Below are 13,470 nucleotides of genomic sequence, written 5' to 3'. Positions count from 1 at the left end.
ATATAACCATTACACCATCCGTACTGCCCCGTATATATAACACATGGTGGGGATAGAACCCATGACCTCAGTGCTGTGAGGCAGTAATACTAACCATCACATCATCCGTACTGCCCCGTATATATAACACATGGTGGGGATAGAACCCATGACCTCAGCGCTGTGAGGCAGTAATGTAACCATTACACCGTCCGTACTGCCCTGTATATATAACACATGGTGGGGATAGAACCCATGACCTCTGTGCTGTGAGGCAGTAATGTAACCATTACACCGTCCATACTGCCCCGTATATATAACACATGGTGGGGATAGAACCCATGACCTCAGTGCTGTGAGGCAGTAATGTAACCATTACACCATCCGTACTGCCCCGTATATATAACACATGGTGGGGATAGAACCCATGACCTCAGCGCTGTGAGGCAGTAATGTAACCATTACACCGTCCGTACTGCCCTGTATATATAACACATGGTGGGGATAGAACCCATGACCTCTGTGCTGTGAGGCAGTAATGTAACCATTACACCGTCCATACTGCCCCGTATATATAACACATGGTGGGGATAGAACCCATGACCTCAGTGCTGTGAGGTAGTAATGCTAACCATTACACCGTCCGTACTGCCCCGTATATATAATACATGGTGGGAATAGAACCCATGACCTCAGTGCTGTGAGGCAGTAATGCTAACCATTACACCGTCCGTACTGCCCCGTATATATAACACATGGTGGGGATAGAACCCATGACCTCAGCGCTGTGAGGCAGTAATGTAACCATTACACCGTCCGTACTGCCCTGTATATATAACACATGGTGGGGATAGAACCCATGACCTCTGTGCTGTGAGGCAGTAATGTAACCATTACACCGTCCATACTGCCCCGTATATATAACACATGGTGGGGATAGAACCCATGACCTCAGTGCTGTGAGGCAGTAATGCTAACCATTACACCGTCCGTACTGCCCCGTATATATAATACATGGTGGGAATAGAACCCAGGACCTCAGCGCTGTGAGGCAGTAATGTAACTATTACACCGTCCGTGCTGCCCATGAGAAGACCGCACAGAATAGCAGGAGGAGGAGTGGGCGTAACTTACCATGCCATGGTCAAACGTGAAGACGCCAACATCCCGCCCATGGTGAATATGATTTCTCCTAATGATCGGGTTGCCATGGTTTTTCACCCATATACCGGCTAAAGCATTATTGGAGATTTCGTTGTCTTCATAGATCCCCTCTGCGTGGTCCGTTATATACAGTCCTACATTCTCGCAGTCGCTGATGTTACAGTGTTTGATAGTGGGGCACGCTCCCTGGCCACTCACACATACTGCAGAGCCGACTGTAAGAGATAATTACCATCAGTCAGCTCCTCAGAAACATCAGGAAAGCTCTGTAACCGGACCGCCAGTATCCCCTGTACTCACCTGTGCAAGTACTGCGTATGATACAGTGATCAATGACCGGACTGCAGTTCACTGTGATCTCTAAGCAATGATGGGCGTTATGGTGCTGGGCAGATTTGTCATCAGGGTTGAACTGAAATGAAAACAGAACACTTACCGATAGAATGAAAACGTAGTTACAGTGTCGGGGTTTAGCATGCATCATATTGTAGACAGACAGGACCAATTCCGCCATCTCAGCCTGTACGACCCTAATGCCAGTAACGGCCTGGAAAGGACATCTGTGACCTGCAGGTACGTGGCCCCGGCATACAGTGCTGTTGGGAGCAACAGAGGAAGACTCTCCAATGCAGAGCGCCAAGGAAAGCGTGTCACTGTGCGGAAGGGACTGCTCACAGGTAAAAATGGAATGGATATGGTGGGTGGTCATTTTCCTTATATAGTGGGACATTTTATCTAACTTAAGAAGGGGGGGTACTTTATTTATGGGTATTTGCTGATGTCAGGGCATTTCAGTTGTAAATCTGCTCCTGTTTACTGGGGGGTTGGGTGGGGGTTGATTTACATTATAGATGTTTATTGACTGTAAATCATAGGGCAGGGATGTCCAAACTAGTCCTCGAGATCTACTAACAGTCCACATTTTCCAAATCTCCTAGCTGGTGCACAGCTGTAGTCATTACTAACTGTCACATTCCCCAGACCACGTAGCTGGTGCATAGGTGTAGTCATTACTAACTGTCCCATTCCCCAAATCACCTAGCTGGTGCACAGCTGTAGTCATTACCAACTGTCACATTTCCCAGACCACCTAGCTGGTGCACAGCTCTAATCATTACCAACTGTCACATTTCCCAGACCACCCAGCTGGTGCACAGGTGCAGTCATTACTATCACATTTCCCAGACTCCCTAGCTGGTGCACAGGTGCAGTCATTACAAACGGTCACATCCCCCAGATCACCTAGCTGGTGCATAGGTGCAGTCATTACTATCACATTTCCCAGACTCCCTAGCTGGTGCACAGGTGCAGTCATTACAAACGGTCACATCCCCCAGATCACCTAGCTGGTGCATAGGTGCAGTCATTACTATCACAGGTACTTGTGGAGTATCACGGCTCCCATCGTATGGCATCGTATGCCATATGTAGTGGCATACGATGTGATGCGATGTTTTACCGATTTTTGACCATTTTTGCTCAAAAATCGTATGCCATCGCATGGCATCGTATGCCATATGTAGTGGCATACGATGCGATACGATGTTTTACCGATTTTTGAGCATTTTAGCTCAAAAATCGTATGCGATTGCATCGGATGCCATACGATGGCATCCGATGCGATGGCACCCGATTTTGCACTGAAATGCATCAGAATGCATTGAAATGTGTATTAAAGTAGTGAAATGCCCCCAAATGCCATTTTTCATAGTGCACCACCCCCACTATCAACGTCAACCCGAAGCGTGGCGAGCGCAGCGGTACGCGTCCTACGACCTTTTCATACCCCCACTATCCACGTCGGCGTGGAGTTGAGAATAGAATAGTGTGGTGAGCGCAGCGAGCCACCGAGCCCGAAGCGTGGCGAGCGCAGCGTGCCCCGCGAGGGGACGCGTATAGCTGTGAAGGTATCCGCGTCCCCTCGCGGGGCTCGCCACGCTTCGGGCTCGGTGGCTCACTGCGCTCGCCACACTATTCTATTCTCAACTCCACGCCGACGTGGATAGTGGGGGTATGAAAAGGTCGTAGGACGCGTACCGCCGCACCTCGCGGGCTCGCTGCGCTCGCCACGCTTCGGGTTCACGTTGATAGTGGGGGTGGTGCACTATGAAAAATGGCATTTGGGGGCATTTCACAAGTTTAATACACATTTCAATGCATTCTGATGCATTTCAATGCAAAATCGGATGCCATCGCATCGGATGCCATCGTATGGCATCCGATGCAATCGCATACGATTTTTGAGCAAAAATGCTCAAAAATCGGTAAAACATCGTATCGCATCGTATGCCACTACATATGGCATACGATGCCATGCGATAGCATACGATTTTTGAGCAAAAATGGTCAAAAATCGGTAAAACATCGCATCACATCGTATGCCACTACATATGGCATACGATGCCATTCGATGCCATACGATTTTTGAGCAAAAATGGTAAAAAATCGGTAAAACATCGAATCGCATCGTATGCCACATGCGATGCGATTTTTAGCATACGATCTGCATACGATGCAGGTCGTGGGAGCCGTGATACTCCACAAGTACCCTATCACATTTCCCAGACTCCCTAGCTGGTGCACAGGTGCAGTCATTACAAACGGTCACATCCCCCAGATCACCTAGCTGGTGCATAGGTGCAGTCATTACGATCACATTTCCCAGACTCCCTAGCTGGTGCACAGGTGCAGTCATTACAAACGGTCACATCCCCCAGATCACCTAGCTGGTGCATAGGTGCAGTCATTACTATCACATTTCCCAGATCACCTAGCTGGTGCACAGCTGTAGTCATTACTAACTGTCACATTTCCCAGATCACCTAGCTGGTGCACAGGTGCAGTCATTACAAACTGTCACATTTCCCAGATCACCTAGCTGGTGCACAGCTGTAGTCAATACTAACACCCCTTTTAGACATACTACCCAGGAATTACCCAGCATTTTGACTGCTGGGTCATTTTCCCGGGTGCAGCCTGCACCCTTTCACACTTACAGCAGCAAATTACCGGATGAAGCAGTTCTACACAGTAATTTGCTGGGGAAAAAAAACAGGTTTTTCTTCGGTCTGAAAGGGTCAACCCAAGTCTTAAATCCCGGGTCCTTAACCCAGGTAAAAAGAAGGGTCGGAGACCTGGGTTTCAATACCCAGGTTGACCCTTTCAGGCATCCCAAAATCCCGGGTTGATGCACGTTCATGCGTAAAAACCTGGGATGTCTGAAAGGGGTATAACTGTCACATTTTCAAACCTGCTGCATTCTTTCCTACTATAGATCCACAGGTTGCCTGACACACATGAACTATTGGTAGATCTCGAGGGCAGGTTTGGCCACCCATGTAGTAGTGAATATTCACTCATTGATCATCTGTCCTGGTTACCCCAATATTAACAGACCCAGACAATCACAAATTGAGCAGGAGGGAGAAAGAAAAAAATTGCAAATGGGGGGCTGTGGGTCTCCAACATTTGTAATAGCGTGGAAAAATGAAGTTTTTCCTGCTTGGACAACTGATGGCCTTGCACCCAATGTGAAGAAGGTTCCCTAGCTTAAGTATTCCACAACAATTTCCAGGGAAAACATCTCCAGAAATAATGACACACATTAGCCACATAGGATGAGAAGACAGGTTTACCTAATCTCTGTACAGTTGTAGTTCTTAAACACTTAAACAAGTAAAGGACTCGCCAGTTATGGGACAGGTCAGGCTTTGCTTTGTAGTATTTAGCACATAACAGATGCTGTTTATACTACATGAATGACATACAGCATGGTAATGGAAGACTTCTGTACATCCCTACAGGGACCGTTTTACATAAACAAGGACGGTCAAACAACTAATGTGTAACACAAAGCACACACTGTCCGCACACATAACAAGGCTGACTGCGAAAGACAAATCCTTACCCTGATTGTCATATACCCAACATAAGCGTCTTCTGAACCCTCCATGAAAACAAACGTGGAATCTCTAGTGTTTTCAATGATCACTTTGTCGGCAACTTTTCCTGGTGCTGTAAATGCACAATAGAATAAAACATGATTACCTGTGCAATGGTTCATGTCCTAATTACCAAACACAAGCAGCTGTGGCTTATACCAGGGAGAACATATGAAACCTTGTGCATTGGTAACGCTGCTCAAAAACCGATAAAGAAATGAATGGTTCTCTTGCCTATAGAGAGCAGATATTCACTTCCACTCTCCTATCCCAATATGGTTGGTTGCCTTGGGATACAGCCCCCATGGAGCCTTAAACGCTGCACAAGATTCATAAAATACCCGCACTAGGTTTATAATGACAACTTATTACAATACCTGCGCCAATCATAGTAATCGGAGACTCAATGTAGATCCATTCGTCTGTGTAGATGCCAGAATGCACAAAGATAAGTCCATCAAAGTGAGCTTCCTGGACGCCACCGAGTGCGTCCTCAATGGTATCGTAATACTAAGAGGGGGAAGAGACCAGAGAGAGACATCATCACAACCACCTCCCAAACACGCCTCTTGTGCATACATACAGATAGAGAGACACTTACCAACATGTTTTCTCTGCCTTTATATCTTGTGGGATTGCTGTAAAAGTGTTCCGCAAACCCTGGTTTAACGTGTGCCCCTTTGTACTGTGAACAAGAAATAACAATGCATTAGCGATCTGTAAACCGAACAAATCAGACCTGACGAGTTGAGCGTGGTCTTACTCCACACGCTAATGTCAAAACACTCAAATTTTGCTACAGAGTATAAAATAAGTCTTCAGTCATTCTCGTGGCGTTCGTTATCCTCGGTAACACGGGGAAATAACACTCTTCCTCCCGAGCAGCGCTGGAACTCATTTTAACGCCACTAAAACCATTTATACCTAGTATTTGCATTATCATTACAGCAACAGTACAGTGACTAGGATCTCGTCTCCTTACCAGCTGTTGAAAGCTCTCCTTCCATGGGTTTGGATGCTCATATTCCTCAGGGTTAATCTGATAGAACTTCCCAGGTTCGGGGTGCATCATGGGACGTGTATACTCAAATACTTCCATATATAATCGTTTCCTAAAAGAAAATTGGCATGGTGTTAATGCAAGTCAATATTACAGCCACCAGAGATGTTCTGGCATCAGTTTCTCAGTCTTTGTGACCTGGGAGAGGCCGTCCTAATCCACAGGCACACTGGGCAGTTGCCTAGGGACTACTTATTCTAGGGGCCTTCGAGCAGGGAGAGAGCGGTGATCACAGATAGCAGTGAGGCTGCATTTTCTACAGTGTCATGCTAGAGGAATTCAATCTTAGGGATTGATGGGCTTGGCAAGTATGTACTACAGTATAAGGAATTTAATATACTAGTTCCGTCCTTTGCAGTCGGGCTCTGTAGCAATGCCTGTAGCTTGAATAACCTTCAAATAATTGTGTGGTGAGTAAAAAACACATCTCCGTAGCAGTTAGTGAAAGCTCTCCTTCCGCAGAACGAGGGGTGTCACGGTAGCCTTTCCTATTGCAATGCTGCATGCATTATGCTAGGCAAAACCAGGTTTTCTGCTTCTTCCGTATTACCATCAGCTTTAGATTTCAGCCGTAGGCCTTAGTGTCTTTTTTTTAAAAGGAGCTAAAGGATAAATCACGTAAGACCAGCGGGACAGGAATAAACTTTGTGTACCAACTAGAAAAGCTTTAAGAAACATGTGGCTATGCAGCTGCCTTAGAACTACAAATCCCAGCACACACCAGGCTAGAGGGAACTGTAATTCCCCAACAGCAGGAGAGTATCATGTTGCAGAAAGAAGTGTATATTACCCAAAACTATATGTTAGGTCGGAGTTAGTGACGTCAGAAACCAGCGTTCAGAAGTATTAGACTGGTCGTAGCTGGTAGCCAGAAATGTACGTATAATAATCAGAATATACTGCCAACAGCAGGGTTAGACTTAGTTGCTAAAAATAGTTGTACAGATGTGTGACGTGTCCCGTGGTCACGCAGCGCCCAGCACTAGGTTTACAGATGTGTCCTCATGCCTAGGCTTAATACACCGAAGCATGGCATGAGTGATCCCCATCTAAAGTAATGCAATTATGGGCGCCCATTGTTTTTTTGCACTGACCGTGACCTAAAAAGTGCGCTTTGGTTGTCCAAACAGGACACCTCGTACACATCTGCACTCAACCTCAGGAGGCTGAAAGTAGAAATGATGTTGGCTTATGCTGTGGCAGAAACAATAAAATAGATGCAGGTAGGCGCACACAGACGCGAGGACATCGATGGCCACTGAACCGAGCAAATGCGGGGTTTTTTTTTGGGGGGGGGGGGGGGCGGAGGTTTTACATTTCTGTCGGACATGATGGAGGAAACAAGGCCGTGAAAGCAGATCTTACTAGGTAAAAATCAGGTTGGTCTCAAGGCAGCTTTAAGACATTAGACCTGAACATTTGCCAACATCAGACATTTGTTTATTGAGACACCCATTAATAAGATCCCACTAATAGGACATTCAGACTTAGTGGTCAGACGCTTCCACTCACCATAAAATAGGATCATTAGCGAGCTCACTGAAGCGCTTGCACACACAAGCGGCTCTGCAGAGGTCCTGCTCCAGCAGGTAGGAGAAGATCTTTAAAACCACTTCGTCTGGCAGCTTTTCTTGAAGATACTGTTCTGCAGGAGCTGCTATTAAGGTATTAAACACATTATTTGCTTATTCCATTCACAAGCTTTTTCACTCACGCAACATGAGAAGAGATTACATGAGTTACAAGTTACATCCTTATTGTAAATAAAGAGGCAGATGTAGAGGTGAATGCACGTCCGGGGTATAGACGTAACCTGTGCGTCGCACTCTGTACATGCTCGCAAGCAGAGTGCTGGGAAGTAAAGACAATGCCATTGTATATGTAACCATGCTGCATCTCCCACCTGTGTCTGAATCAGGGGAATTGGGTCTCTAATGTAGGCAAAGTTTAGAGGAGGTGCTGACGAGATTGCAGCCTGCGTGTATGGACCTGTGTGTATGCACCTAATTTCAGACATATCTTTTGCATCATAGATACAAACGTCAATTTGATCTCTGAAAGGGGTATTCAATCTTGATTTTCGGCTACCTGGTAAATCCAGGCATCCCTATTCAATTCTGCTGATACAAATTCAACTCTGATTAAAGTGGAGTCTGCAACTGCGAAATAATCGAAAACTGATGTGTTTTGGACTAACACACGGCTCTGCGAGTTTTTCACCGATCCACGTGTAACCAGACTGTACCGATTAGGTCGAATGTAAATCGTTCGAAAAGTGCCATTGTTTCCGACTGTCAGAAACCTTAGCGCAGAATGAATACCCCCCAGAGATGCATACCCCTTTCATAAGAGATAATATGTGCATCTAGTTCTGTGTACACAGGGCCTGATTCAGAAGCGGCAGGAGGGAGCATTGCTTGGAAGGAACATTAGCGATCCTCACACGCGGCACCGGATCACTTGCAACACTATCAGATGGCTAGGATCAGACAAGCCCGACCCCACTGCTGCTACAGAGAGGCGAGGAAAAATCTGAGATCCTGGCTCCAGCATTCCCACAAATTTAGGAATATTGCTAGATCAGTACCTCACTAATTACCAAGAAAAGCCATTACCTTGTAATAAACAAAAATGCAACTTCTAGATTTTAACAAACATTAGTAAAATTAGTGGACCTGGGTTTTTGGTATGGAGAAAGAGAAAGAAAGAGAAAGAAAGAGAGACAGAGAGAAAGAGAGACAGAGAGAAAGAGAGACAGAGAGAAAGAGAGACAGAGAGAAAGAGAGACAGAGAGAAAGAGAGACAGAGAGAAAGAGAGACAGAGAGACAGAGAGACAGAGAGAAAGAGAGACAGAGAGAGAGACAGAGAGAAAGAGAGACAGAGAGAAAGAGAGACAGAGAGAAAAAGAGACAGAGAGAAAAAGAGACAGAGAGAAAAAGAGACAGAGAGAAAAAGAGACAGAGAGAAAAAGAGACAGAGAGAAAAAGAGACAGAGAGAAAAAGAGACAGAGAGAAAAAGAGACAGAGAGAAAAAGAGACAAAGAGAAAAAGAGACAGAGAGAAAAAGAGACAGAGAGAAAAAAGAGACAGAGAGAAAAAAGAGACAGAGAGAAAAAGAGACAGAGAGAAAAAAGAGACAGAGAAAAAAGAGACAGAGAGAAAAAAGAGACAGAGAGAAAAAAGAGACAGAGAGAAAAAAGAGACAGAGAGAAAAAAGAGACAGAGAGAAAAAGACAGATTTTTTTTTTTTTTTTTTTTTTAAGACCTCTACTTTTTTTCCCCCAAAACAGATATTGTTTTCATGGTTACATTGAGGAAACATCCATCCATACATTTCTTAATTCAATTAACCCTGAAAACAGGAAGTGGAAAGTGACCGTAAACGCTAGCACAAAAATACAAAACCACACGAAAGGATCGGAAGAGACCAAACTTACCAGGCAAATCCTGTGATTTCCCAGAGACCCTTGCACGTTTTGCTCTGTGGCCGAAGTTCTCAGTTGCCGACGTTGAAGCACCCTTTACAAAACAATACTTGATTAAATAGAGATTTATGTTGCCTGAATTTTAATTTAAAAAAAGGACGGCTGCATTATGTCGCAATAGGTGGAAAATCCCAAAGCAGATCCCAGTACACGTCAGAGGCTGATGTACGGTGCTTGTAGAATGTGGCAAAAAAAATAAATGAACAATCCAAAAACCAGTAGAATTGTATTTACAGGCCAGCAATCTATTAACAAAGCACCTCCTAAACCTTAGCACTGGATATTGCAATGATCGCTTCACATGCGAGACGCGGTGCCTTCCCCTTTTGAATAAAAGAAAGTGAAAGGGAATACATGGTTTCATTTATCTAGAACCGTCTAGTTCAGGCGATGACGCAATGCTAGCTTCTGCAAATAACACTGCGCATGACAATATAGCTGTATGTATTGTGACACTTACTCAGAACAGATTAACCGCACAAATCCATACCTCCCAAACTCAAGCCCCCCACCCCCACAAAAAAAGGGATTAGAGGCAGGTTCATCAAGTTTAAGTTTTAGAAAACTGTAGTTGTGTTGTCGCAGAGGTAGGAAATCACGTACCCCTGAGCACAGATGCCAGTGCAGCAAATATACTGTCGCCATTCTCAAGCGGTAACAAACTGCAGGGATGAGCCACACTCTCGGTAATGTCCCTTCTCCAATACCAATAGTGACAGTGGCACTTGCACTAAATGCCTCTCATTTACTAGGTTACTGCACACAAGCCTGTGCTCTCTCCCCAGGCACTCAAATATTTCTCAATCCAAACACAAACATTTGCCAAGAACAGTTAGAATGAGGCCAGTACGATGCCAGTCATACCCGCTTTATAGCTGCAGAGAAAGGAAAACGTGCCCTCGTAACAATATAATGTCAGAATAATGCCCACAAACATGTTACACTAAAGGAGAACAGAGACTAGAAATGTTTCTTGGGCAGGTTGTGTTGCAGAATGACCTAGAACTGGGGTAGCCAACCCTAGTCCTCGAGAGCTACCAACAGTGCATGTTTTGCAGGTCTCCTCACAGAATCACAAGTCAGCTAATTAGCTCCATCTGTGTATCTTTTAAAATGCTTCAGTGATTAATGAGTGCAGCTGTGCAGCAGCTAGGTTGTCTGGGAAATGTGAACTGTTGGTAGCTCTCGAGGGCTAGGGTTGGCTACCACTGACCTAGAACATATTTAGGAATTTAATTTAGTGAAAGCTACAGTATGGCATACATGCTGTATCTATAACCCCCCTCCCCCATCATTTATTATATAGTACCTGGAGCTTACAATCTAAATCCCTTTCCAGACTGACACACTTTAAATATCAGAGGGGGGACAGGCAGGGGAATCCCAGTGATTGCATGGGTGGTGACTATACGGTTTGGAGGTGAGCGACAGGGTAAAGGGGGGGGGGGGGGGGGTTGGTGCCCCAGATGGCGGTGCAGAGCTGGAGGCACCACTGGAGCACACCTATCAGTGGCATGTCCGGACATTTTCCTGGAGAGCCCGATCCTGCAGCGCAGTGGTTAAGCATCATGAGACATTTCCTTTCACAGGCAGCTAAAGTGGCAATGAGAAATGAACAAAGAATCTGATTTAGGCGCCCATGCAGAAGAGTTTAGGTGCCCTAAGCGGGGCTGGTCCATGACGGGCGGCCACTGACAGGGGGCGCAGGGGATAGTGGCAGGCGGGCACTGGCAGGAGGCAGGCACCTGCGCAATGGCAGCCTCCACTGCCTGGGTCAAAAAACCTGAGTAAGAGCAATTTCCATGGCGCGTTACCCGGGTTTAAAACACTAAAAACCCTGCTTGGTTCCCAGGTAAGATAGTGACCCGGTATTTATACTTGGTCACCATTTCCACTGACAAAAACAGTGCCGGTGCGTGTTCATGTTGGTTAAAGAGGGAGTATAAATGGAAAGTTTGGTTGCTTTAAATTTGAAATGTCAAATCTGACAAGATTACCCCTCCAAAATGTACATTACCCTCATGGCCAGACTGAGAATATGGTTACATAACTGAAACAAGGTTCCTATAGATGGCTCGATTACGATAGATTCGTTTCATGCAGTTCATCCCCATCAATATGTACCAGATATAAATAGATACCACCACACGCACAGAAGGGTCAATAACGGCCTTTTCTTACCTCCATACTGCTTTTCGTTGGACAAGCGGTTCTTTTGGGGACGAGAGTTTTTCTGCGAAGTTGATATGGACTATTCTGTGCACCAGGACCGGATTCTTCTGCAACCATGTCTGCAGGCACTTCATCTGTACACAGAGGAACATGTGTTAGCAAATGTACAAACGCGGGACACACGTATAAAGCAACAAGGGCCCTTCCACTCTAATATTCAAATATGTAGTAACTCACACTTTCAATGAACTGGTATTTGGTGTGAATGACGTAATGACTTATGTAGAAATTGTCTTGCTATTCATGTTGCTTTAGGACTGTCTGTTGTCATATTCAAAGGCGACATTTACCTCGGAATAAATGTTGTAATAATACGCCCACTCAGAATTTATTTTATAGAGCTATTTATATAAGGCTTACATATTGTGCAGCATTAGAGTACATTTTTAGTAACTCCCATCAGTCCCTGCTCCAGTGGAGCTTACAGTCTATAGTCAAACACAGCAAGCCAAATCTACCAGAGGAAGCAGAGCAGCCGCAGGTAGCCCACACAAACATGAAGAGCACTCAACCTCATTTCTTTAAGGCAGCAATGCTAAGAACTTTGCGGGTGCCAGATGGCCTCCCGACAGTCGGGATTCACACGCTGTTGGAATTCCGACTGTTAGAACCCCAACAGTCAAGATCCTGACTTGACGGGGGCTATTCACCCTCGTGGGGGGTCCACAACCGCCATAGCGGGAGAATGCGCTCGCCATGCTTTCTGAGTTCCAGCATTCGGGATACCTACGTCGGAGTAATGAATGTCTAATTCCCTACTGTCATCGTGCTAGTATTATATTTATTCATTTAAAAGCAGCAGTATTCCAAAACAGAAAAAATGTGGTGCTTGTTTAGTTTCACGGCAGCAGCTGTACGCTACGCTGACAACGTAGCCTAAGCTACGTTGTCAGCGTAGCCGGCGCCGTGAAACTAAACAAGTCCCCCACCCCCCGCTCCTGGCTGTGTCCCGCCGGGCGCATCTCTCCCCGCTCCCAGCTCCCATACTGTATGGCTGCCCCGCTCCCGGCTGGGTGCCGCCGGGCGCATCTCACCCGGCTACTGGCTGCGTGCGCGGCGCTGCATGGCTCCCCCCCGCTCCCGGCTGTGGGCCCCCGGGCGCATCTCCCCCGGCTGCCGGCTGTGTGCGCAGCGATGCTCCCGGCCAGTGACAGGCAGGTGCGGCGTAGCAGCAGAGTGACAGCCGCCAGCAGCAGCCTAGTGAGCGCGGTGCTGCCAGTGTCTAGTTCACATGCAGAGAGAGCAGCCGTGATGTCAGTGCGACGCAGGCGGCGGAGTATAAAGCACTAAAGTATACACACACTCACTATCAAACACACATTTCACACACTAACACAATCATATCCCCACTATCCACGTCATACCCCCAGTGTCCACGTGGGTGTGGAGTCGATTTTCTAAAGTGTGGCGAGCGCAGCCAGCCACGCGAGTGAACGCGTATACTCGTCTGCTCGCCACACTTTATAAAAACAACTCCACGCCCACGTGGACACAGGGGGTATGACGTGGATAGTGGGGATATTAACCATTGTGTAGTTTCAGGGCTCTTCCGTAGTTTATGTATGCAGCATAGTGCTGTATTGGTATTCTCTATATACCACTACGTAA

At 46.2% G+C, this 13,470-nt stretch overlaps 1 protein-coding gene across 2 annotated transcripts in view; it reads right to left on the bottom strand.

Annotated features, from left to right (window-relative positions):
- The window catches only part of FBXO11 (F-box protein 11), a 70,613-nt gene that overhangs the window by 21,585 nt on the left and 35,558 nt on the right, over nucleotides 1-13,470 (bottom strand). The window contains exons 2-10 of one of the 2 annotated variants that reach the window (XM_083175282.1): nucleotides 11,812-11,936; nucleotides 9,583-9,664; nucleotides 7,657-7,801; nucleotides 6,067-6,196; nucleotides 5,686-5,769; nucleotides 5,462-5,594; nucleotides 5,051-5,157; nucleotides 1,444-1,555; nucleotides 1,114-1,358 (exon numbers count right to left, since the gene is read on the bottom strand). In XM_083175282.1, the coding sequence (XP_083031408.1) occupies nucleotides 1,114-1,358; nucleotides 1,444-1,555; nucleotides 5,051-5,157; nucleotides 5,462-5,594; nucleotides 5,686-5,769; nucleotides 6,067-6,196; nucleotides 7,657-7,801; nucleotides 9,583-9,664; nucleotides 11,812-11,936 (1,163 nt within the window). Of the gene's footprint in view, nucleotides 1-1,113; nucleotides 1,359-1,443; nucleotides 1,556-5,050; nucleotides 5,158-5,461; nucleotides 5,595-5,685; nucleotides 5,770-6,066; nucleotides 6,197-7,656; nucleotides 7,802-9,582; nucleotides 9,665-11,811; nucleotides 11,937-13,470 lie in introns of those variants that run through there. The other variant, XM_083175281.1, reaches the window with a different exon arrangement.

This window comes from Crinia signifera, chromosome 3 (genome assembly GCF_055691185.1).
Source record: "Crinia signifera chromosome 3, ASM5569118v1, whole genome shotgun sequence".
Taxonomy (NCBI): Eukaryota; Metazoa; Chordata; class Amphibia; order Anura; family Myobatrachidae; genus Crinia; species Crinia signifera.
This window is presented reverse-complemented; position numbering and strand designations above follow the sequence as displayed.